The sequence below is a fragment of the Phyllobates terribilis genome, unplaced genomic scaffold (genome assembly GCF_046119375.1).
Source record: "Phyllobates terribilis strain yellow unplaced genomic scaffold, ASM4611937v1 Scaffold_5__5_contigs__length_657084704, whole genome shotgun sequence".
NCBI lineage: Eukaryota > Metazoa > Chordata > Amphibia > Anura > Dendrobatidae > Phyllobates > Phyllobates terribilis.
Window position 1 is genome coordinate 434130994 of NW_027362765.1, and position 26262 is coordinate 434157255.

At 46.8% G+C, this 26262-nt stretch overlaps 1 protein-coding gene across 1 annotated transcript in view; it reads left to right on the forward strand.

Annotated features, from left to right (window-relative positions):
* Window positions 1–26262, forward strand: part of LOC141271608 (scavenger receptor cysteine-rich domain-containing protein DMBT1-like) — a 210488-nt gene that overhangs the window by 61901 nt on the left and 122325 nt on the right. The window contains exons 10-11 of the mRNA XM_073681652.1: window positions 12573–12884; window positions 13287–13359. Coding sequence (XP_073537753.1) covers window positions 12573–12884; window positions 13287–13359 — 385 coding nt within the window. The remainder of the gene's footprint in view (window positions 1–12572; window positions 12885–13286; window positions 13360–26262) is intronic.

Here is a 26262-nt window from a genome sequence, read left to right on the forward strand (position 1 = left end):
TTTTTTCACACAAGCAAGGGCATGTGTCATTGTCAGTGTATGTCACATGTCCTTGCCCTATAAGACCAAGTCATTTTCCCCGTCGCCACCATTTTCTCACTGCTGCAGCTGCGTGTTAGACGGCACCGCTGTTGCTGTGTGCGCTATACCATGTTAATTTCAAGCCAATTTTCGCACAAATCTACAGATAGCTTTGGAGTAGGGAATAGTTGTGATTGCAGTCCTTTTAAGGACTAGGTTACAGCATTTCCTACGACTTTTATCAGGCAGGTCTGTGCTCTTAAATAGATAGGTTGTGGGAGTAAAGACTAATTGTAATTGGAGTCCTTTTCAGGACTAGGTTACATCAGTTCCTATCAGTTTTTGCCAGGCAGGTCTGTGCCAGTGCTGTGCAAGTTTTTTTCACATCATTTGGCTGAATCTAGCAAAGCTAATCCTTTTTGGCCTATTGCAGAGTGTGTTAGTCAGTGGAGTAGCCTTCTGTGTTGCAAGATATACCACCTGTGCATAGAATACCAATTTTTTTACTGCACCTAGTGAAGTAAAATCTTTTGGGCATAGCATCATTCTATTAGTCCATCTATACTGACCTCCATCAGGTTGCAAATTGAATATAATTTTTTTCTGCATCTAGCTCTGAAAAAATATTGGGCTTCTAGCTGTGTGTGGGACTTGTTGTATTAGTCCATCTATACAGACCTCCATCAGGTTGCAAACTGAATATATTTTTTTCTGCATCTACCTCTGAAAAAATATTGGGCTTCTAGCTGTGTGTGGGACTTGTTCTATTAGTCCATCTATACTGACCTCCATAAGGTTGCAAACTGAATATAATTTTTTTCTGCATCTACCTCTGAAAAAATATTGGGCTTATAGCTGTGTATGGGACTTGTTGTATTAGTCCATCTATACAGACCTCCATCAGGTTGCAAACTGAATATATTTTTTTCTGCATCTACCTCTGAAAAAATATTGGGCTTCTAGCTGTGTGTGGGACTTGTTCTATTAGTCCATCTATACTGACCTCCATAAGGTTGTAAATTCAAAATAATTTTTTGTCTGCATCTACCTCTGAAAAAATATTTGGCCTTCTAGCTGTGCGTGGGACTTGTTCTATTAGTCCATCTATACTGACCTCCATAAGGTTGCAAACTGAATATAATTTTTTTCTGCATCTTCCTCTGAAAAAATATTTGGCCTTCTAGCTGTGTGTGGGACTTGTTCTATTAGTCCATCTATACTGACCTCCATAAGGTTGCAAACTGAATATAATTTTTTTCTGCATCTACCTCTGAAAAAATATTTGGGCTTCTAGCTGTGTGTGGGACTTGTTCTATTAGTCCATCTATACTGACCTCCATAAGGTTGCAAATTCAAAATAATTTTTTGTCTGCATCTACCTCTAAAAAATATTTGGGCTTCTAGCTGTGTGTGGGACTTGTTCTATTAGTCCATCTATACTGACCTCCATAAGGTTGCAAACTGAATATAATTTTTTTCTGCATCTACCTCTGAAAAAATATTTGGCCTTCTAGCAGTGTGTGGGTCTCATTGTATTAGGCCATCTATACCAAGCTCCACCAGCTTTTCAATTAATAATAATTTTTCGCTGCATCTAGCCCTGAAAATAATTTTTCTTCCCAATAGTGGTAGCAATAGAAATATGGGGCGCGCTCCTGGCTTACAAAAATATACGCTTCATAACAAAAAAACACCAGCTTAGCGCACTGCATTAATAAGATGGCATCATCGTCTCTCCCAGTGCTAGGCCTACTACCCAGGCTAGCATTCCTGTGCCTAAAACACAATGTATGGGTCCGCGCTAGCCACTATGCTGAGGGGTCTAAAGCTGCTGCTAACGCTTTATAACAATTCAATTGGCAGATTTTCACAGAGCTCTTCCACAATGCCCACCCATCGGGACAACAGTTGCCCACCTTCCCTATGGGATCTAGTGGCGAATAGTTGATGCCATTAATCAGAGCGTCAGTTGCCCCGTCGACGTGGCAAGCATACGGTAAGGCATGGGAAGAGTGGACACGACTAGTAGCAGGCAGACGGGTTGACCAATGTGAACAAGCCAGATCACAAGTCACCATAGAATTTCTCCACCAGCTAATGATGAGGGGCATATCAGGGGCGTCAGCGCAGCGGTGTCTGACCGGAGTAGGATTTCGCTTCCAACTACTGAATTTGGGAGATGTGACAAAGATTCATCATCAGACAATCCATAAAAGGGTGGAAAAGGGGTCAGCCAAGTCAGGAGTGTAGACGTCCCGTCCCGTGTCACTAAAACTGATTTCTCACATTATATCCCTAACACCATTAACATGACACTCACAATTTGAAGCAACACTACTGTCTACTGCATTTGTGATCGCCTTCTTCGGGGCGCTATGCATAAGCGAATTAGTCCCTCAATCCAAAATTAGCACCAGTGGAGGCTTATTACACCAGGACGTAGTCATAGGCAATAATGCAATACGTCTACGCATACACAAATCGAAAATGGTTCCAGCGGGCAGGGGCACTTGGGTACTTCTACAACCCACAAACGGTACACTGACTCGGGTAACAATAGTAAAACCATATCTAACCATCAGATCACAAAGTAATTTGTTCCCATCACACATTGATGGGACGCCATTATCAAGATACCAGTTTCAAGCTATATTTAATAAATGCATAACATCGGCAGGCAACCACCCCAAAGATTACGGGACACACTCATTCCGCATAGGCGCGGCCACAGAAGCAGCAAGAGCAGGACTGTCAGAAACGGAAGTTCAGAGGATAGAGAGATGGTGATCCACGTGTTTGGCAAGATACATAAGACCGGACTTGTTATCCTAACGTGGTTTGTTTCTTTTACAGGTGACGCTAAGCCAACAGTGTGGGTGAAAGGCCACTCGTATATATATTGGGCAGATTAAAGGGCGAAAGTCCGCCCAGGTGGGAGGAAATTAGAGTTTCATAACACATATATCAACTGGAGAGGTATTAGAGGCCTGCTATTGCCACAGGTACTAATGGAGGTAATCAAGGTAGGGAGAGAGGCAAGATGTGTGGTCATCTTAGTTATACAGGCCGGGGGAAACAACCTAGGTCATCACAAGAGCGCATAACTAATGGCAATAATGAAACTAGACACTGAGCGCTTCAGAGAATTTTTCACAAAACTAGCTATAGTATGGTCAGAGATTGTGCCGATAGCGGTATGGCAAGGTGCGCGAGACATCACGGCCATCGAACGGACAAGGCGGGTAATAAATATTCGGATGGCAAAATTTAGAAGAGACAGAGGCGGTGTAGTGGTACGACACCGACAACTGGAAGGAGATAAAGCAGGCCTCATACGGCCCGACGGTGTTCACTTAATAGATATTGGACTGGACATATTCCTGTCAGGACTCCAGGACGGAATGGAACAAGCATTAAGAGTGATGGGTGGGGGTCAGAGTCCTGCATACGAGTATGCAGGATCCTCCGTGGCCTGGAAATAGAAAGGACATGTTGGAGAGTTACACTTGTTGGCCAAGTTGCCGGAGTGGAGACCCAGGGCATGCTGCAACAAGCTGAATTATTTTAGAAATAAAATGTCTTTCTAATGGAATGAGTATAAAGAGTTAATAAAGCTGTGACCGATCCTCACCCATCCAGTTGTAAGAGTTACATTATTGTATTGTCAAGGAAAGGGGGGCGGTAGGGGGGCTGAGCGTCTGGGTTTGGTTGGGGGTCCCCACAGTCTGCCTAGGCTAGATGCATTTAAAAATTCTTATTAGATACACAGGCGGTGCAGCTTGCTTCGCAGCTGGGCTACTACGCCCAAAGTATTGCCTAGGCTAGATGCAGTTAAAAATTCTACGCTGACTAGCAGACACTGAAGATTTGGAGCAGACCTCTGAGTAAACAGCTCTTCAGACTCAATCATGTGTGTTACCCCAAGCCATAGTGTATGTAGTTTCTTACAGTTAAAAGGGGGGGGGAGCGACCCAACCCACCTGGAATTGACGATGCCAACGTCACGTAAGACACAGCAAGGGGACTCCAAAAAGAGTTTCCATTTTTTCCCAAAATTGTGGCACAGACACCACTTAACCCTAGAACGCATACCTGGGGCCTCGCAGTCCCGCCCTGTTAATTGTTTTCTATTTTCTGCAAGATTACTTTAGTTAGAATTTTGAAACTCTAGGTATTCTTCATGTATATAGTTGTTTGTCATTTGAGTTTGAGTTATTCAATGTTATTTGCACACGGGCCTAAAAGGCCCCAGGTATATGAAAGTGTAGATTTTTATGGTCATGCGTTCTAGGGTTAAGTGGCATCAATTGCCCCACAGTTGCTTAAAACGGTTGGTGAGGTGATATTACCAAATCCTCAAGCTTTTAGCCTACCAAGGATAACACAGGATTAGAAAAGTCCTTGCGAATCCATGATTTGTTCATCTTTATGAACGTGAGTCTGTCTACATTCTCAGTGGACAGCCGCGTGCGCTTATCTGTCAGCACACCATCAGCAGCGCTGAACACACGTTCAGAGAGAACACTGGCTGCAGGGCATGACAAGATCTCCAAGGCGTGAGTGGCGAACTCCGGCCATTTTTCCAGATTGGAATACCAAAATGAGCAAGGGTCCAGTGACACAGTCATGGCTTCGATGTTCACTTGGAGATACTCCTGCACCATCCTCTCTAGGCATTGACTATGTGTCAGACTTCTTGTCTCCTGTGGCCTTGCAAAGGATGGTTTAAAAAAGTGGTGAAACGATTTCACAAAATTGCTGTTACCAGCAGATACTGTGTTACTGTTACGGTTTGAGTGATGAAGACTCGACAGTCCCGCGGTTGGCAAGTTAGAACTGTGAGATTCACTTCGTGCACCACTGGTGTTTTGTGGAAAAGCACATGTAAGATTCTGCAACAGCGTCTGCAGATACTCCTGCATGCGTCAATCCCTTTTTATGGCAGGAATTATTTCGGCAAATTTACTTTTGTACCGGGGATCTAAGAGTGTGGCAACCCAGTAGTCGAGATTACTTCGAATTCTGCAATCTGAGGGTCATGTTGCAGGTAGTGCAGCAAGAAGGCACTCATGTGTCTTGCGCATCCAGGAGGACCAAGTCCTTGTTGTGTTGGTAGCGAGGTAAGAATCATGCTTCTTTCCTCTGCCCTCTCCCCCCAACCTCGCTCAACAGAAATGTGATCAAGGTCTCCCTCATCTGATGAGTCATCCATGCCCATCGCCAGTTCATCCTCCACTTTTTCCTCGGCTCCTGCACCTTCCTCAACAGTTTGGCTGCTACCATGCGCCCTGTTTAATCCCTCTCCCCCACCCTCCCATGCCTGCCTCCTTGGTGCTGCCAACCGTCTGGACCTTGGAGATGTTATCCCTTCTGCATACGACTCCTACTCTACTTCCTCCACCTCCTCTTGTCCAACCACCTGACTCTGAATTCTGTTTAATGTGTGCTCCAGCATGTAAATCACCTGAATAGTTATGCTGATAATGGCATCGTCGTCAGCACTAAACATCTTCGTCGCCATTTCAAAACTGTGCAGAAAGGTGTGTGGCGCCCCTGAGGGTGCAGTCACCACAGAGTTACTGCATCTCACCCAGAGGTGTGGTATCTCACCCTCAGGTAAGGAAGGCGTATGGCTCGGGACCCTAACACCTGCATCCAACACATACCCGCAGTGGGGTTAGGGCGAGATTGCTCCTAAGGGAGAGCACAGTCCCAGGTCCCTAGCTGGTGGGAGGATCCTATGTAGTGGGTGCTTAGGGGAGCAGCTTAGGGGAGCACATGACAGGGAGAGTATAAATAGGAAGCCATCTTAGAAAGAGCAAGCCAGTCAGAGGAGGAAAAGTGACAGGAGCAGAGGCTCGGCATGAGCTCTGCTCCGGAGGTGGGCCTAGCCTGGGAGGCCCAGGACTGAAGGAGAGAAGAGAGGAGTGGGAGCAGGAAGGCTCCAGGAACCGAAGGGACCCTAGGGCTACGGGCCGTGCAGAAGGCCACCTGTGCTCCCGCTGCTACCAGGAGGTAGAGGGGTCAGGCCAGATAAGGGGAACCGGTCCCTCAACTAGAGGAGAAACAGCAAGGCTCAACTAGAAACCGGAGGCTGCAGCATTTCATGTACTGCAGGCAAAAGTCCACACCAGTCTCACTAAGAAGGTAGCCACATAGGACCCAGGGGACGGAACACAAGTCGCCCGCCAAGGCCCGAGGATACCGGATAGAAGTGTCACTGGGTGTGAGGTGCAGGGAGAAGGCCAGAGAAAGGACACACAGAAGGGGGTCCTGCTAAGTACTCCGGAGCTATCTGGGGGTGGACTGAGCCCCTCACTGAGTACGCACAGCACGACGGGTGAGATAGCTCTGGTACCTGTAATCTGGACTGCAACAACTGTGAGTAAAGATCTTGGGACTGCATCACACGGACTCTGTGTTCATTACTAACTCCCTGCACTACAACCACCATCATCCACCCACACTGCCCTGAAGCTACACTCTTCCTGTGGTGAGTAATAATACCATTGCAGCAAAACCACCAGCTTCAGAGGACTGTTCCGCAGCGACGGCCCCGTTGGCCGCACTCCACAGGTGGCGTAGTCGGACATTATAAAATCCATATATACAAATTACCGTTGGATTGACCGCCCTGGGTCACGGACCGGGTCACCGCCACAGTGACTACAACCCCCAGCGTCTACCGGCCCGGCTCCGGGTACCCCACGGCCCAGGGGGCGCGTCAACTTCATAGGTCCCTGATCTGAGACCACTCCTGCTGTGTGATTTGCCCCACCTCTGGATCTCGTTGGCCCAGGCTATACGTCAGAAACTATTGCACCAGGGCTTGTCGGTGCTGCCACAGTCGCTGCAACATGTGCAGAGTTGATTCCACCGTGTCGGCACATCGCATTTCAGCCGGTGAACTGGCAGGCCCAACGACTTCTGTAGAGATGTAAGTCGTTGAGCTGCGGGATGCGAATGGCGGAAGTGAGCACACAGCGACCGTGCCCTCTGCAGAAGGCCATCTAGTCCGGGATAGTGGGCTAAAAATTTATGGACAACCAGGTTCAACACGTGAGCCATACAAGGCACGTGTGTAACATTGCCCCGGCGAAGGGCCGCACCCAGGTTTGCAGCATTGTCGCACACGGCCTTCCCTGGTTGCAGGTCCAGTGGAGACAACCATTCATGAAACTGGGTCTCCAGAGCTGACCACAAGTCCTCAGCTGTGTGACTCACATTTCCCAGACATTTCAAAGTAAACACTGATGCCGTTGAGCCCTGCTGCCAGCATAGTAAGGAGGTGCACAGTTAGAAAGCAGGTGGCATTACCAGACAGACTTTGGGTGCAGGTGGAGGACCGAGAGGAGGTTGAGGAGGCAGAAGCAGTGGAGGAACTTCTAGATAAAGAGGACTGACGTACAACTCGTGGGGACGGCAAGACTTGGACAGCAGCCCCTTGTCCTGCTGTCACCATAGTTACCCAGTGCCCTGTCAGCGACATGTAACGCCCCTGTCCATGCCTACTCGTCCAAGTGTCTGTGGTGAAATGCACCCTGTCACACACAGAGTTTCTCAAAGAAGCGGTGATGTTGTGTGCGACATGCTGGTGGAGCGCAGGCACACCTTTCTTTGAGAAGTAGTGCCGACTGGGCATCTGGTACTGGGGCACTGCGACGGACATAAGGTCTCAAAAATCCACTGTGTCCTCCAGGCGGAAAGGCAGCATTTCTGTAGCCAACAGCTTGCAGATGGTGAAATTCAACCTCTTAGCTTTCTCATGGCTAGGAGGAAATGGTCTTTTACTTGTCCACATCTGAGGGACCGAGGGCTGGCTGTTGTGCTTTGACGGGGTTGAGTAGGGTGTCCTTGGCAAACTGCCGGTCTGTGAGGAAGAAGCAGGCGGACATGTTAGGTTGCCTTGATCCAAAGGTGGTGCTCTCGATGTCAGAGAGCTGTCAACACCAGCAGGTGTTTCCACTTCCCAATGAACTGACGACCTGCCAATCACACTGGCTGTTGCAGGTAAAGAGGTGGCAGGTCTGCGTCCAAAAACATGTGTGACTGCTGTCCCCCCAGTCACAGAGGATGAAGAGGCCGCGGATGCACAAGATGGGGCAGACGGTGGTTGGCCCAGCCTGCTAGGCCGCATTGTAGGACAGTGAGCTTCCCACTGCAACTAATGCTTCATATCCATGTGACGGTATATGCATGAAGTACTCAAACTATGGATTTTTTGGCCTCTACTTAGCTTTTGGTGACAAATATTACAGATAACACGAGTTGGGTCATCCTTATCGATCTGAATAAATGCCCAGGCTATGCAAGGCTTAGAGCCCATGGGACCTGAAGAGCCACTACGACTTGTGGTCAGAGGCGGAGTTGTGGTTGAGGATGCAGTTGTTGATGTGCTTCCAGTACTCCGTCTCTGTCCAGGAAGGCGCAACCTAACCTCGTCGTCAATAGCATCTGTGACGCCCCGCTGCGCTTGGTATCACAGATCCTAGAAGAGTGTATTGATGGAATCCTCCACAAGAGGCCCCCATAAACATTCACACATCTCCACCTTCCACCTCAGACCAGCAGAGGGAGCCCGTTAGGGATATAAATAGGGAAGGTGGAGCTAGGCAGTTCAGTTCCTCTGAAGAGTTCCTGCAGTAGAGAAGCCTAAGAGAGGTCAGTCTGCAGTGGAGCTCAGTCTAGTCTAGAGAACTCAGTTAATAGTTCAGCAGTGGAGCACGAGGCTCCTGCTAGCTAGATTCAGGGAGCCCAGATAGAGCTTAAGGTGTGCCAGCGTCATAAGATCGGTGAAGCGCGGCAAGCTGCCGTTAGTGTGTATAGCCTATTGAGGGCCCGAGTAGGCCGAAGGCGAGTGGCGAGTTAGTACATAAGGGGCAGAGGAGCTTAACCAGCTCACCCCGAAGCATTTACCGGACATCGGATGCGAGCTTACAGGGATCTCTATGACCCAGTAAGGCTTAACCGGAATCCCTGGAGAACTACAAGTCCCAGGATCGCTAAGGTGCTGATACGTAACAGAGCCAGGAGACGCTTAGGCCCCGCATACTGGGAGCGTGAACTTCAAGAGAAGGCCCTACCACAAGGTCAGCCAGCGCAGGACAGAGACAAAGTTAGGCCTAGCTCCAGGCAGGTCAGAAACTTACTGCGCAGAGGCAAGAAACAGGAGGCCCTACACCCGCTCATTGGGGAGGATCCTGATATGCACCCTTCACCCTACAGTGCTCCAGGATGTGCCTGAATTTCCTCCAGTAAAAGGTACTGAAGTGACTACCGTGTCCGTTTCCGTTCTTGCTCTGACCCAGCTGGGTCTCGCCTGTCCTGCATTCCCCCTGCATACGCTGCCCTGAGACCTAGCTCCACCTGTGGGGAGCTATACCATCGAGCTGCCTTATCACGGGCCTCAGTGGACTGCTGCAGCGCTGGTGCTTCTCACCAGATACCACAGGTGGTGTCACAAACTCTTATAAAATTAACAATTATCCACCCTTTTAAAGAGTGACCCCAGGGTACGGGCCAGGGAGCCGACCACCGCAACATCCCAAAGGCCAGGCAAAGGCCCGGGTGACCTCATCGACTGGCTGACTGTGGGTTGACAGTAAGTGGGATCTCCAACCTTGTCATCATCACCCTGTGTGTTATCACACCCGTCGTCCTCAAAGCCAACCTCTTCCTGCCCTGACCGAAAAGTCAAGTTGTCGCTCCAATCAGGTATTTGAGTCTCATCATCGTCTTCATCATTGTCTCCACCAACAGGAGTTACAGTTTGGGAATGAGGGTCTACATTATGCTCAGAACCTTCTTCATCTGGTCCTGGATCCGACTTATAAAGATTCTGGGCATCAGTGCAGATCATTTCCTCGTCTGGATTAACAGAAGCTCTGGAGCAGACCTCCGTTTCCCAGGCTATTTTACGAGTAAACAGCTGTGCAGACTCAACCATCTGTGTTACCCCATACTCAGACGGGCAGCTGGAGACTTGGGAGCTGTGAGGAAGCAAGTGCGATTGGGGTGACACCTCTGAGGACTGGAGTATTTGTGATGTTGAAGTTGAGGTGGAGGAGAGCCCACTTGAAGGAGCACTTGATATCCGCTGAAGCACCTGCTGTTTTTGTGCCTCATCTGGAATTTGTAGCGATGGGCGTGTCCGTAACAAAGGGATCGTATCACATTGTCCACGAAAAGAAGTCGACATGTTAGTTTGACTGGAAGATGGTCTTTCTTCTGCAGATGTTACTCCCCCCCCACCGCGGGGGGCTCGACCCACCAGCGGACAGGCACCAGTATTAGGAGAGGGGGGCTGGCCGTCAGGGTCCACCGCGGCTCTGGCACAAACCCGGCGACACGGAGGTGGCACGGGCAGGAACGGACTGGCCGTGTCGGCTTCTCACTTTTTGGATTTTAGAAGGGCATGACATGCCTATATCTGTGTCTCCCCCTCCTTTTACTCCTCCACCTCTTTTCTTTTCGCATGACTATATGTACTTGTCACTTTTCCATGTGTTAGTTATGTCTTCTGAGCAGTTTGTCAGCTTTTGGACACCTTTGAAGGTGTTTTCTATGTGTTTCTATGTGTTTTTGTTTGCCTTCCATTGGTTTTAACGGTGTTCGAAGGTGTTCGACGAACAGTTTGACGAACAGTTTGGCGAACACACGGGTGATCGACGAACCGAACCGAACTCGAACACTACGGGGGTGGCTCAACACTAGTCAGCTGGCATTATAAGCTGACATCAACCCCAGCCCTATTACCCCACTGCCACCGCTACAGGGCAGTGGGAAGAGCGAGGCTAAGTGCCAGATTTGGCGCATCCTATGGATGCGCCATTTCTGGGTCAGCTGACGGCTGGTGTTTCTAGCCTGGGAGGGGGCCAATATTCATGGCACCCTTCCTGGGCTATTAATATCAGCCCCCAGCTGTCTGCTTAGCCTTTGCTAGCTATTTAAATAGGGGGGACCCCACGTCATTTTTTTGGGGGGTCCCCCATTTTAATAGCTAGTAAAGGCTAGGTATTCAGCTGGGGGCTGATATTAGTAGCCTGGGAAGCTCCATGGGTATTACCCCCCTCCCAGGCTTCAAACATCTGCCCCAGCCGTCTGCTTAACCTCCGCTAGAGACTAAAATTGCGGGGAACCCCACGCCAATATTTTTTTTAATAAATCCTTTATTTTAACACTAAATGACAAGTACAGTGATCAACAGTATCACTGTACTTCTTATATATGTGACTGACATGTTTCTATCTATCTAATCTATGTGTGATGCTCTATCTTTCTGTTCTAAATTGTCGGGTACCGAGGCTGAATTGCCGGCCGGCTTTTTTAAAGAGACGGTGCATGAAAACACTATTATTTTTTAAATAAATCCTTTACACTAAATGACAAGTACAGTAACCAACACTGTCACTGTACTTATTATATATGTGATTGGCATTTTTATATCTATCTATGTGTGATGCTCTATTCTTTCTGTTATAAACTGTCGGGTACCACTGCTGAATTGCCGGCCGGCTTTTTAAAGAGACGGTGCACGAAAACACTATTATTTTTTTAAATAAATCCTTTACACTAAATGACAAGTACAGTAAGCAACACTGTCACTGTGCTTCTTATATGTGTGACTGACATGTTTCTATCTATCTAATCTATGTGTGATGCTCTATTCCTTCTTGTCTAAATTGTCGGGTACCGGTGTATGCCGCTGCTGAATTGCCGGCCGGCTTTTTTAAAGAGAGCATCTTCTGAGCAGTTTGTCAGCTTTTGGACACCTTTATAGGTGTTTTCTATGTGTTGCTATGTGTTTTTGTTTGCCTGCCATTGGTTTTAACGGTGTTCGACGGTGTTCTAAGGTGTTCGACGAACTGTTCAACGAACAGTTCCTCGAACATCCCGGTGTTTGACGAACCGAACCGAACCCGAACACTACGGGGGTGGCTCAACACTAGTGGTTTTACGTGCGAGTAGAATTTCTTTGTGAGGTCATCAACACCCCAATAATGGAATCCTGATTGTTTTTCAACAGTAGCAATGATCTAACAAAGAATCTTTTCAACTTTCAACTCTTCTCATTATATTTTTGAAATTTTACTATTTTTTCTAAATTAACTATCATGAGAGATTAGGATTAATTATCCATTCCCCCCATTTTGGAAACTACACCCCTCAAGGAATTTAGCTAAATATGTGGTGAACACATTGACCCCCTAGGTGCTTCACAGAATTTTATAACGTTGAGCTGTGACAATAAAAAAATCTAACTTTTCTGACAAAAATGTGGTTTTAGCCCCAATTTTTTTTATTTTACAAGTGAAATAAGATAAATTAATCCATAAAAATTATTGTACAATTTCTCCTGAGTATACTGATACTTCATATGTGAAAAAAAAGTACTGTTTGGTCACACACCATGGCTCAGAAGGGAAAGAGAGTTATTTGATGTTTGGAACTCAAAATTTGCTGAAATCGTTGGTTAATGCCTTGTCTCGTTTGGAGAGCCCCTGATCTGCCTAAACAGTGGAATTACCATTCTCCTTTTTTTTTAGGTTTAGACATGTCTTTAAGACTGGTAAATGGCAATGGTCAATGTAATGGTCGTGTTGAAATCCTCTATAATGGAGCATGGGGAACTGTGTGTGATGATTATTGGGATATTAATGCTGCACAAGTTGTATGCCGGCAGTTAAATTGTGGCCAAGCTCTTGCATTTAATGGCAGTGCTGCATTTGGACAAGGACAAGGATTAATTGTATTGGATGATGTGCAATGTACCGGTAATGAACAACACGTATGGGATTGTCCACACCAACCATTTACAGTACATAACTGTGGACACAATGAAGATGCTGGCGTTGTCTGCTCAGGTATAGTCGGACGGATGAAAACGTATTCAGTCATTTGTTAAGATGTGTTTTGCAGATATGTTTATGCAGATCATGTGTCATGTTTTCTACCACTAATGGTGCTACAAACAAGAATTTGCCCTATTAAGAGAATCTTAGTGGATTGGAGTCACCTTGATTTCTGCCCCATTAACCCCTAGATGCTAATTGGTTTTATATTTGAAGAGGATTCCTTTGTGAGGTCACCAACATCCCAACCCTGGCAGCAACCTTATAAAGCACATTTTAACCTTTTAACACTTCTTGTATTCATTTTTAATATTCTACTATATATATTTTTTAATACTTTCCTGTTAATATTTTTTTGCATACTTGTCAAAGCACAAGTAAATCTCATGTACAAACATGCTCTGCCACAATCAGGTCCTACCAATAAGATCCACTTCTATTTTGAAAAGCGGGCCAGACTATTGTCATTGAAAAGGTGGCTGCTCATGTGAGGATTTACCAATTCATTTAAATCCTTAGTGACATATGACTTATTAGTATGTCTTTTAATCTACTACAACCCCTGGCAAAAATTATGGAATCATGGGGCTCGGAGGATGCTCATTCAGTTGATTAATGTTGTTGAAAAAAAGCAGATTACAGATATGGCACAAAACTAAAGTCATTTCATATGGCAACTTTAGTGATTTAAGAAACAATAAAAGAAATCAAGATTAAAAATGTGGTACTCAGTAAGGGCAATTTTTTTCAGACCAAGCAGAGGGAAAAAGTTATGGAATCACTCAATTCTGAGGAATTCATTTCAACAACATTAATCAACTGAATGAACATCCTTCAAGCCCCGTGATTCCATAATTTTTGTCAGGAGTTGTATATATATTTTTTAAATACTTTACTATCAATATTTTTTTGCATAATTGTCAAAGCACAATTAAATCTCATGTACAAACATGCTCTGCCACAATCAGGTCCCACCAATAAAACCCATTTCTGTTTCAAAAAAAGGGCTAGACTACTGTCATTGAACAAGTGGCTGCTCACGTGAGGGTTTACCAATTCATCTAAATCCTTAGTGTCATATGATGTACTGGTATGTCATATGTCGGCCCCCTGAATTGGATGCAGGTCCAGCTCAGCTCTTGATGCGGCTGTTAACCTGTAAAATATTGCTGTCAATTGGTATTTACAGCAGACATCTTATGGGGAGCGTTGTCCTAACCATCCATCAGTAGTGCACCCGCAAGGCGATCTTGAGGGGGAATCAAATAGATTTGCCATGTAGTGCCGGGTATCTGATGCCTTATTTAGTACAGTTTTACGCAGGCTAAAAATACCTGCTACCTCCCATTTAATATATTGGGGCTGGGACTTTTTCCTGTTTCCTTTACAATTTTCCTCAACCAACTTTCTTTTATATCGAGTGTTGGGATTTTATATTATATCCATTGCCATGATATATATTTACATCTATGCTTTGTATTTGGGCATCCTTTATTTCCTTTTGGGCAAATTTATTTTATTCACCTCTTCAGTCACCAAAAATGTAAATTTTTTTGAGACTTATATTGAGTTTTATTGTGTTCCTTATACTGCTGATAATGATTCCTGTGTTCTCCTTTTATAACGTGTGGTAGGTCGACTCGCTTGGCCGATTCCGGAAGTAGACTCAGGAACCTGTTTTTCTCTGCAGGCTTTATAATATGGCATAAAGCCCTGCAACTCCAGCAACAATAAACACGGCCTTACTTGCAAAACAACAAAACAAAAGATAAACGATAGCACAGTCCATATGTGTGTGCGCGGTTCACCCACACAGGTTATGTCCTGCCTTCAACTCCTTCCTGAGCTATGGGTGTCCAGTCTGGAGACCTTGCCTCTCCAAACACAACACAGAGAAAAAAAAACAGGACTGAAATGTAAAGCTTGCTCAGCCACACCCTGAGGTGGAGGTATGGGGAATGACTTCCCTCCCATCTCTACGTCATTCCCATAAAACCATACCCTTGAAAAGAGGTAAACCCCAGCATATAACATGCTGGTAGAAATTAAGTAGGTCTCAGTTCACGCAGGAGAGCATCCTGATTGGCACATACCTCCCCTCGCATATAATACCAGTGACTCTATCACATATTCCCCCCCTCTGCCCAAAGCCGGGGGTTTGGGCACCTTCAGATACCAAGCAGGGAATTCTGGACAGGGCATCAGAATTAGCGTGTAACTTCCCGGGTCTATGCTCTACGTGAAAATTAAAGTCTTGGAGACCTAAGAACCAACCAGTTACTCAGGCATTTTTACCCTTCTTTTCCCTCAACCATCTCAAAGGGGCATGGTCTGACACCAATTTAAACTTTCGGCCAAGTAGGTAATATTTTAGCGTGTCTATGGCCCATTTTATGGCTAAGCATTCATTCTCCACAATGGAATCATTTTTCTCACAGGACGAGAGCTTCCAGCTCATACAGGATGGGATGCTCTTCCTCATTTCTCTCCTGTGACAGCACGGCTCCTAGACCAACTTCTGAGGCATCTGTCTGGAGCACAAACTCTTTAGCAAAGTCTGTTGCAACCAGTACCGGTTGCTTGCAGAGTGCCAGCTTCAGCTGTTGGAACGCCATCTCAGTTTAAACCGTCCATTTCGCCATCATTGATTTTGTGCCTTTTAGAAGGTCCGTCAGTTGTGCGGCAATCATAGCAAAATTTGGAATAAACCACCTGTAATAGCCCACGATTCCAAGAAACGTTTTCACCTGCTTCTTGCAGAGTGGTTGTGGCCAGTTCTGAATTGCCTCGATCTTATTGACCTGTGGCTTAATTTCGCCTCTCCCAACGACATAAACTAAGTACTTGGCCTCCTCCTTCCCAGTGGCACATTTTCTCGGATTTATCGTAAATCCTGCCTTCCTTAGAGCATCTAGAATTGCCTGTACCTTTGGAAGATGACTAGCCCAGTCTGGGCTAAAGATTAGAGATGAGCGGTGTTCGAATCGAACTGTTCGCCAATCACAAATTCGAGCTGTTTTGGGCGTTGTTCGAGCCGCTCGGCGAACACGAACGATTCGAAAAAAATTCGGCTGTTCGAGGTTATGTTCGATAACTGTTCGTGCACCAAAATCATAACTGGATTTTTTCTCAGTAATGCTGAAAGTAATGTTAATACGCAGTTTGAGTGTACAGCGGGCGGGGGGAGGGGCAGGGGATGGATCTCTGCATTTTTTTTTCTCTTTTCCGCATTTACAGTGGGGAGGTGCAATTTGTCAGCCTATCAGCAGCGCACACACGGAGCGAACTGCTTTTTATTCGGTCGTCCATGACAGCACCACGTGAGAGAGAGGATCTGCCCATCAAGGACAGGAAACCTACAGGTTAAAAAGGGCGGCCCTCTCTTTCCGCCTCAGTTTAGGTTTCCTGTCCATGATGGGGGACCTTGCAGGCTTACCTCTGGAGACGCCACGGCAGGGCTCATGGGGGCGCCTCCGTGAGCGTTGCGGCAGGCGCGACATCGCCTCATGGGAGATAGATGTCCGCCAGGTGTGGGGCCGCTAGCGGGCTTCCCCCCCCCTCGCTACCGCTTGCAGGAGATCCAGGTCGCACTGGCGGCGCACGTGACGGGCGCGACCTTCTGACGCGACTTCCTGTGCGCCGGGCAGGAAGCCCTGTGACGTCACCGGAAGGGGCGGGGCTCGTTTGAATTTTTTGGCGCGAGCAGCTGAACGCCGGGGGATTGAGGACCTGGCGGCGAGTAGCCCACCTTGATCCCACCTGGACCTGGGGAGGAAGGCCAAGGAGCAGGTAACGCCCTCCTGGGTTAAAAAAAAAAAAAAAAAGGAAACACACACCCACACATGGTACCGGTATGGCCAGTATATAAAGGGTCTGGTAACATACAGAGGTGCTTCCCAGCCCATTCTTACATTGTAAGCTATGAAGATTCACAGGAGCTGTCACCTAGGCAACAACATCTGCTGCAGGAGCAGCCCTCTGGGGAGCCCTCACAACTAGTGGCGCAGCGTCATTCCCGGCTAAGGTCTGGTCGTGCAACTAGAAGAGCTACCACTAAGAGCAGGAAGGACGGTCCGGTGCGGCGTGATTCCTCGCCATGCATGCTGGATTCTTCTGCTTCTACGGTACCGAAGGTTCTGTGGGGTGAGTGGAATCTTCATGAAAGTTCTACTAATGTTTCCTCCTTTTTTCTATCTATGACTTTCTTTTAGAGCAAGAAATGTTCCTCGAAGTCCAAGCACAGAGAGTGTGCCTTATGCAGCTGTCCACTCCCTGATTCTTATAGCAAAAGGTTGTGTCAGCTTTGTATCAGCAAAATTATTTCAGAGGAGACCCCAGATTTTTCCCTAGGCCTAAGAACTTTAATAAGGGAAGAAATAGGCAAAGCATTGCAAGGTTCAGAGTCTGGGCATATTCCTCAAGAAACCCAGCCAGGTTCAGACTCTGAGCTATCGGTCGCTTCCTCCTCCGCCTTCTCTTCCTCTGATAGTGAGCCAGACAGACAGTGCTTCCCCCTGAAGGAGGTCGATGCCCTAGTAAAAGCTGTCCGATCTACAATGGGGATAGTGGACTCGAGGGTAGAGAAGTCAGCTGAGGATGTTATGTTTGGTGGTCTGGGGCTAAAGAAGAGAACGGTCTTTCCAGTAAATTCAAGGGTGAAAGACCTCATTGATAAGGAGTGGAGAAAGCCTGACAAGAAGGGTAGTGTTCCTCCATCCTTTAAAAGGAAATATCCGTTTGAGGATGCTATGTGTTCCTCCTGGTTAAAAGCACCCAAGCTGGATGTTGCTGTTACTAAAGCAGCGAAAAGAACTTCCCTCCTGTTCGATGATATGGGTGCATTGAGAGACCCCCTAGACAGACGGGCTGATACTTTCCTGAAAGGTGCATGGGAGACAGCTACGGGAGCACTGAGACCAACAGTAGCAGCTACCTGTACGTCCAGAACCCTGATGGTGTGGCTTGAACAGCTAGACAGTCAGTTGAAGGATGGGACTTCTAGGAAAGACATTATTTCTTCCCTTCCACTGGTTCAGGGGGCGGCAGCTTTACTTGCTGATGCATCTGTGGACTCGGTGAGGTTGGCAGCAAAGTCAGCAGCACTGTCAAATGCGGCTAGGCGAGCCTTGTGGATTAAAAGCTGGCCAGGGGATTTACAGATTAAGTCCAGACTGTGTACAATCCCGTGTGAAGGGGAATACCTCTTTGGTCAGACCATGGACGACTTATTGGAGAAAGCGGGGGACCCTAAGAAGGGGTTTCCATCAGTTCCTCTACCCTCCTTTAAGAGATCGTTCCGGAAGAGGAAATTTTTCCGGAAGAGATATTTCAGGGAGCAAGACAAGTCTGATGAAAGAGGTCGAAAAGGTAGAGGTCTACTTTTTGGTCCGTCTCCAAAAATTGAGCAGAAGCCAGGGGATACACAATCAACCCAGGTGGGAGGGAGATTGTCATTTTTTGTCCCAGCTTGGGAACAGATTTCTCATAGTAATTGGATTTTGAGCCTGATTAAGTATGGTCTTAAGTTTCAATTTAAAGCATTGCCTCACAAAAGGTTTATGGTTGTTCCCTCCAGTTCTTCCCCAGAATGCCAAGCTGCCCTCGTTTCGGAAGTACAAACCCTAATAAGAAAGCACGTCCTGATTGAGGTTCTTGGTTTCTACTCCCCGCTCTTCTTGATTCCGAAACCGGATGGAAGTTTCAGGACAATTATAAATCTGAAATCCCTGAATAATTTCCTTAAAATACACACCTTTAAAATGGAGTCTTTAAAATCCATAATAAAGTTACTTTTTCCCCACTGCTATATGGTAGTGCTCGATCTCAAAGATGCGTATTGCCATATCCCAATTCATAGTGATTACCAGAAATACTTGAGGCTGGCCATTGAAATAGACGGGGTGGTTAAACACTTCCAATACACTGCACTCCCCTTCGGTTTAGCTATACCCTCACGGGTTTTTATTATAGTAATGGCGGAAGTTATGGCCCATATAAGAGAAAGGGACATTCTAATTATCCCTTACCTGGATGATCTCCTGATAGTGGGGAATTCGTTGGTTCAATGCGAGACCCACCTGCAGGAGACCATGTCGGTCTTAAAGAGTTTGGGGTGGTTTCTAAATTTAGAAAAATCTAGACTATCTCCACTCAAGGTACAACAATATCTGGGGGTCATATTAGATTCCAGGAAACAGCTATGTTGTCTTCCAGAAGAGAAAATTGATAGAATCCGGGAGTTGGTAGAACAATGTATACGTAAACCTTCTATGTCACTCCGTAAGGCCATGTCACTATTGGGAACCTTCACCTCCACTTTTCCTGCGGTTCGTTGGTCACAATTGCATTCAAGAGCCTTTCAGTGGGATGTGTTGTACAATAACGCAGCTTTAGAGGGGCATCTAGACCATAAGTTTACGCTAGGTCCTCGTGCCATATGGTCCCTTCGTTGGTGGTTACGACAAGACAATCTTGCTAAAGGGGTTCCCTGGGAATGTAGTCCAACTGCAGTCTTGTCCACTGATGCAAGTGCTACAGGTTGGGGAGCTCACTTTGAAGGGAAATTAGTGCAGGGAACCTGGTCAAGCAGTGAGCAACAGTTGTCATCAAATGTTAAGGAGCTTCTGGCGGTGCAGCATGCGTTCAACGAGTTCCTTATATATTTTCAGGACCAGCATGTCCGTGTACTCTCGGATAGTGTTGAGCCACCCCCGTAGTGTTCGGGTTCGGTTCGGTTCGTCGAACACCGGGATGTTCGAGGAACTGTTCGTCGAACTGTTCGTCGAACACCTTAGAACACCGTCGAACACCGTTAAAACCAATGGCAGGCAAACAAAAACACATAGAAACACATAGAAAACACCTGCAAAGGTGTCCAAAAGCTGACAAACTGCTCAGAAGACACTCTCTTTAAAAAAGCCGGCCGGCAAATTCAGCAGCGGCATACACCGGTACCCGACAATTTAGACAAGAAGGAATAGAGCATCACACATAGATTAGATAGATAGAAACATGTCAGTCACACATATAAAAAGCACAGTGACAGTGTTGGTTACTGCACTTGTCATTTAGTGTAAAGGATTTATTTAAAAAAATAATAGTGTTTTCATGCACTGTCTCTTTAAAAAAGCCGGCCGGCAATTCAGCAGCGGTACCCGACAATTTAGAACAGAAAGATAGAGCATCACACATAGATTAGATAGATAGAAACATGTCAGTCACATATATATGAAGTACAGTGATAGTGTTGGTTACTGTACTTGTCATTTAGTATTAAAATAAAGGATTTATTATTAAAAAAATTGGCGTAGGGTTCCCCTTAATTTTAGGCTCTAGCGGAGGTTAAGCAGACGGCTGGGGCAGATGTTTGAAGCCTGGGAAGGGGGTAATACCCACGGAGCTTCCCAGGCTACTAATATCAGCCCCCAGCTGAATACATAGCCTTTACTAGCTATTAAAATGGGGGACCCCCCCAAAAAAATGACGTGGGGTCCCCCCTAATTTAATAGCTAGCAAAGGCTAGGCAGACAGCTGGGGGCTGATATTAATAGCCCAGGAAGGGAGCCATGAATATTGGCCCCCTCCCAGGCTAGAAACACCAGCCGTCAGCCGCCCCAGAAATGGCGCATTCATAGGATGCGCCAATTCTGGCACTTAGCCTCGCTCTTCCACGCTGCCCTGGTGCGGTGGCAGGGGGTAATAGGGTTGGGGTTGATGTCAGCTTATAATGCCAGCTGACATCAAGCCCAGGTTAGTAATGGAGAGGCGTCTATAAGACACCCCCATTACTAACCCCATAGTCAAAGTTAAAAAAAACACAAACACCCAGAATAAAGTCCTTTAATTGAAATAAAGACACAATCCTTTGTTGTTCTAAATTAAACCATACTTACCATCACGCCCATTCCAGCTGAAGCCAACGATCTCCTGCAATAAAAGAAAAATAATAAAGCAACCTCATCCTTACCTTTCCATGGTTCCCACGACAGCTTCAGCTCTGCTACATCGAGATGACAGGCTGGACCGCAGCAGAATGCTGCCATCCAGCCTGTCATCCCACAGACACTGAGAAGCGCAGGCTTGCTTGCGCTGCTCAGCGTCTCTCTGTGACGACATCCAGATGAGCCGAGTTCATGTCCAATGAACTCGGCTCACCTCATGCACGTCACTGACAGCGTGGGAAAATTCTCACGCTGAAGCGCTGATTGCAGGAGAATTTTCCCACGCTGTCAGTGACGTGCAGGAGGTGAGCTGAGTTCATTGGACTTGAGCTCACCTCATGCACATCACTGACAGCGTGGGAGAATTCTCCTGCACTCAGCACTTCAGCGTGAGAATTTTCCCACGCTGTCAGTGACGTGCATGAGGTGAGCCAAGTTCATTGGACATGACCTCGGCTCATCTGGATGCCGTCACAGCGAGACAGTGAGGAGCGCAAGCATGCCTGCGCTTCTCAGTGTCTGCGGGATGACAGACTGGATGGCAGCGTTCTGCTGCGGTCCAGCCAGTCATCTCGATGTAGCAGAGCTGAAGCTGTCGTGGGAACCATGGAAAGGTAAGGATGAGGTTGGTTTATTATTTTTCTTTTATTGCAGGAGATCGTTGGCTTCAGCTGGAATGGGTGTGATGGTAAGTATGGTTTAATTTAGAACAATAAAGAATTGTGTCTTTATTTCAATTAAAGGACTTTATTCTGGGTGTTGTGTTTTTTTTAAATACTTTACTAGAAATTCATGGCGGTCATGTCTAATACTGGCGTGACCCCATGAATTTTGGGCTTGGGGCCAGCTGATAATACCAAGCTGGCCCTAACCCCTTTATTACCCAGTGAGCCACCGCACCAGGGCCCTGGATGAGTTGGGTACAGCGCCAGAAGATGGCGCTTCTATGAACGCGCCATTTTCCGGGGTGGCTGCGGACTGCAATTTGTAGCGGGGGGGGGGGCCCAGAAAGCTTGGGCCTCCCTGCGCTGCAGATTCCAGCCCCCAGCTGCCTAGTTGTACCTGGCTGGACACAAAAATAGGGCGAAGCCCCACGTACTTTTTTTTTAATTATTTCATGAAATTCATGAAATAATTAAGAAAAAAAGGCCTTCCCTATATTGTTGTGTCCGGCCAGGTACAAATAGGCAGCTGGTGGTTGGGGGCAGCCCGTTCCTGCCTGCTGTACCTGGCTGGACACAAATATAGTGCGAAGCCCCACTTCAATTTTTTTTAATTATTTCATGAAATTCATGAAATAATTAAGAAAAAAAGGGCTTCCCTATATTGTTGTGTCCGGCCAGGTACAAATAGGCAGCTGGTGGATGGGGGCAGCCCGTTCCTGCCTGCTGTACCTGGCTGGACACAAATATAGTGCGAAGCCCCACTTCAATTTTTTTAAATTATTTCAGGAAATTCATGAAATAATTTAAAAAAAATTGACGTGGGGCTTCGCACTATATTTGTGTCCAGCCAGGTACAGCAGGCAGGAACGGGCTGCCCCCAACCACCAGCTGCCTATTTGTACCTGGCCGGACACAACAATATAGGGAAGCCCTTTTTTTCTTAATTATTTCATGAAATAATTTAAAGAAAATTGACGTGGGGCTTCGCCCTGTTTTTGTGTCCAGCCAGGTACAACTAGGCAGCTGGGGGCTGGAATCCGCAGCGCAGGGAGGCCCAAGCTTTCTGGGCCACCCCCGCTGCAAATTGCAGTCCGCAGCCACCCCGGAAAATGGCGCGTTCATAGAAGCGCCATCTTCTGGCGCTGTACCCAACTCATCCAGGGCCCTGATGCAGTGGCTCACTGGGTAATAAAGGGGTTAGGGCCAGCTTGGCATTATCAGCTGGCCCTAAGCCCGAAATTCATGGGGTCACGCCAATATTAGACATGACCACCATGAATTTCTAGTAAAGTATTTAAAAAAAACACAACACCCAGAAAAAAGTCCTTTAATTGAAATAAACACACAATTCTTTATTGTTCTAAATTAAACCATACTTACCATCACGCCCATTCCAGCTGAAGCCAACAATCTCCTGAAATAAAAGAAAAATAATAAAGCAACATCATCCTTACCTTTCCATGGTTCCCATGACAGCTTCAGCTCTGCTACATCGAGATGACAGGCTGGACCGCAGCAGAACGCTGCCATCCAGCCTGTCATCCCGCAGACACTGAGAAGCGCAGGCTTGCTTGCGCTCCACAGTGTCTCTCTGTGAGGGCATCCAGATGAGCCGAGTTAATGTCCAATGAACTCGGCTCACCTCATGCACGTCACTGACAGCGTGGGAAAATTCTCCTGCACTCAGCGCTTCAGCGTGGGAGAATTCTCACACTGAAGCGCTGAGTGCAGGAGAATTCTCCCACGCTGTCAGTGATGTGCAGGAGGTGAGCTGAGTTCATTGGACATGAGCTCACCTTATGCACGTCACTGACAGCGTGGGAAAATTCTCCTGCACTCAGCGCTTCAGCGTGGGAGAATTCTCACGCTGAAGCGCTGAGTGCAGGAGAATTCTCCCACGCTGTCAGTGACGTGCAGGAGGTGAGCTGAGTTCATTGGACATGAGCTCACCTTATGCACGTCACTGACAGCGTGGGAGAATTCTCCTGCACTCACCGCTTCAGCGTGAGAATTTTCCCACGCTGTCAGTGACGTGCATGAGGTGAGCCGAGTTCATTGGACATGAACTCGGCTCATCTGGATGTCGTCACAGAGAGACGCTGAGCAGCGCAAGCAAGCCTGCGCTTCTCAGTGTCTGCGGGATGAGAGGCTGGATGGCAGCGTTCTGCTGCGGTCCAGCCTGTCATCTCGATGTAGCAGATCTGAAGCTGTCGTGGGAACCATGGAAAGGTAAGAATGAGGTTGCTTTATTATTTTTCTTTTATTGCAGGAGATCGTTGGCTTCAGCTGGAATGGGCGTGACGGTAAGTATGGTTTAATTTAGAACAATAAAGGATTCTGTCTTTATTTCAATTAAAGGACTTTATTCTGGGTGTTTGTGTTTTTTTTAACTTTGACTATGGGGTTAGTAATGGGGGTGTCTTATAGACGCCTCTCCATTACTAACCTGGGCTTGATGTCAGCTGGCATTATAAGCTGACATCAACCCCAACCCTATTACCCCCTGCCACCGCACCAGGGCAGCGTGGAAGAGCGAGGCTAAGTGCCAGAATTGGCGCATTCCTATGAATGCGCCATTTCTGGGGCGGCTGACGGCTGGTGTTTCTAGCCTGGGAGGGGGCCAATATTCATGGCTCCCTTCCTGGGCTATTAATATCAGCCCCCAGCTGTCTGCCTAGCCTTTGCTAGCTATTAAATTAGGGGGGACCCCACGTCATTTTTTTGGGGGGTCCCCCATTTTAATAGCTAGTAAAGGCTATGTATTCAGCTGGGGGCTGATATTAGTAGCCTGGGAAGCTCCGTGGGTATTACCCCCTTCCCAGGCTTCAAACATCTGCCCCAGCCGTCTGCTTAACCTCCGCTAGAGCCTAAAATTAAGGGGAACCCCACGCCAATTTTTTTAATAATAAATCCTTTATTTTAATACTAAATGACAAGTACAGTAACCAACACTATCACTGTACTTCATATATATGTGACTGACATGTTTCTATCTATCTAATCTATGTGTGAAGCTCTATTCTGTCTGTTATAAATTGTCTGGTACCGCTGCTGAATTGCCGGCCGGCTTTTTTAAAGAGACGGTGCATGAAAACACTATTATTTTTTTTGATAAATCCTTTACGCTAAATGACAAGTACAGTAAGCAGCACTTTCACTGTACTTCGTATATATGTGGCTGACATGTTTATATCTATCTAATCTATGTGTGAAGCTCTATTCTTTCGGTTCTAAATTGTCGGGTACAGGTGTATGCCGCTGCTGAATTGCCGGCTTTTCATGTTTCACTGTTCGCACTGTTCCCATCGATTTGGGCAATCACTGTAATGCCACAACCACCATGGCTGTGGCATTACAGTGAGTGGCAGACAATCCCTGCATGATTGGTGCTCTAAATAGCGCCAGACATGCAGGACACGCTTTTGGTGCACGAACAGTTATCGAACATAACCTCGAACAGCCGAATTTTTTGCAAATCGTTCGGGTTCGTCGAACAACTCGAACACCGCCCAAAACAGCTCGAATTTGAGATTGGCGAACAGTTCTAGTCGAACACCGCTCATCTCTACTCTCGGACAATCAAGTCACGGTAGCTTACATAAACCACCAAGGGGGAACCCGCTCAAGAAACTTGATGAGGGTAGCGAACGCACTTCTGCTGAAAGCCGAAGATCACTGTCTCTCTCTTTCGGCTACTCATATAAAAGGCAAGGAAAACATCACAGCAGATTTCCTCAGCCATACTTCTGTAAAAGAAGGAGAGTGGTCCCTAAATACACAAATATTCTCCAGAATCGTAGAGATGTGGGGCCTTCCGTCTGTGGACTTATTCGCAACAAGAGCCAATCGGAAAGTGGAAAAAATTTTTTCCTTAGACCCCAGAGAAGGACCCCTGGCAGTGGACGCCTTTATGGTTCCCTGGAGGTTTCCTCTGGCATATGCCTTCCCTCCCATGATCCTGCTCCCAGCGGTGATAAAAAAGATCAGGGCAGACCGGGCCAGAGTGATACTCGTATGTCCCTTTTGGCCCAAAAGACCGTGGTTCCCTTGTCTCCGGAAGATGTCCATATCAGATCCCTGGGTTCTTCCGGAGATTCCGGACCTCCTCACTCAAGGGCCACTTTCCCATCCTCCAACCCCGAGTCTACATTTGACGGCGTGGAATTTGAGAGGGTGTTATTGACCAACAAAGGATTCTCCACAAATGTAGTGAATACTCTCCTGGCTAGCAGAAAACCTGTTACCGCCCGTATTTATGCCAGGACCTGGAGGAAGTTTCTGTCCTTTGCAGAAGTTAAGGTGGAGGAGGGGCCCCCTATTGGGAAAATTCTGGAATTTCTGCAGCGAGGCTTAGAATTAGGTCTCACTACCAGTACCTTGAAAGTACAGGTGTCGGCGTTGGGAGCTTTATTTTCTTCCAATATTGCAGATAACTATTGGATATGCCGTTTTATAAAAGCTTCCTTTAGGTGTAGACCCATTACCAAAGCAAAGATGTCTCCCTGGGATTTGAATTATGTCTTAGATGCCTTGACCAGTCCTCCTTTTGAGCCACTAGATTTAGTCTCCCCCAAAATTATTTTCCTAAAGACGGTCCTGTTAGTAGCCCTAACTTCAGCCAGGAGAGTCAGTGACCTACAGGCCCTTTCAATATGCCCTCCATTCACGCAAATTCTGGACGATAGGATTATATTAAAACCTGATCCAGCCTTTCTTCCTAAAGTGGCCACTCGATTCCATAGAACCCAGGAAATAGTTCTCCCAACTTTTTGCTTTCCGCCCAAA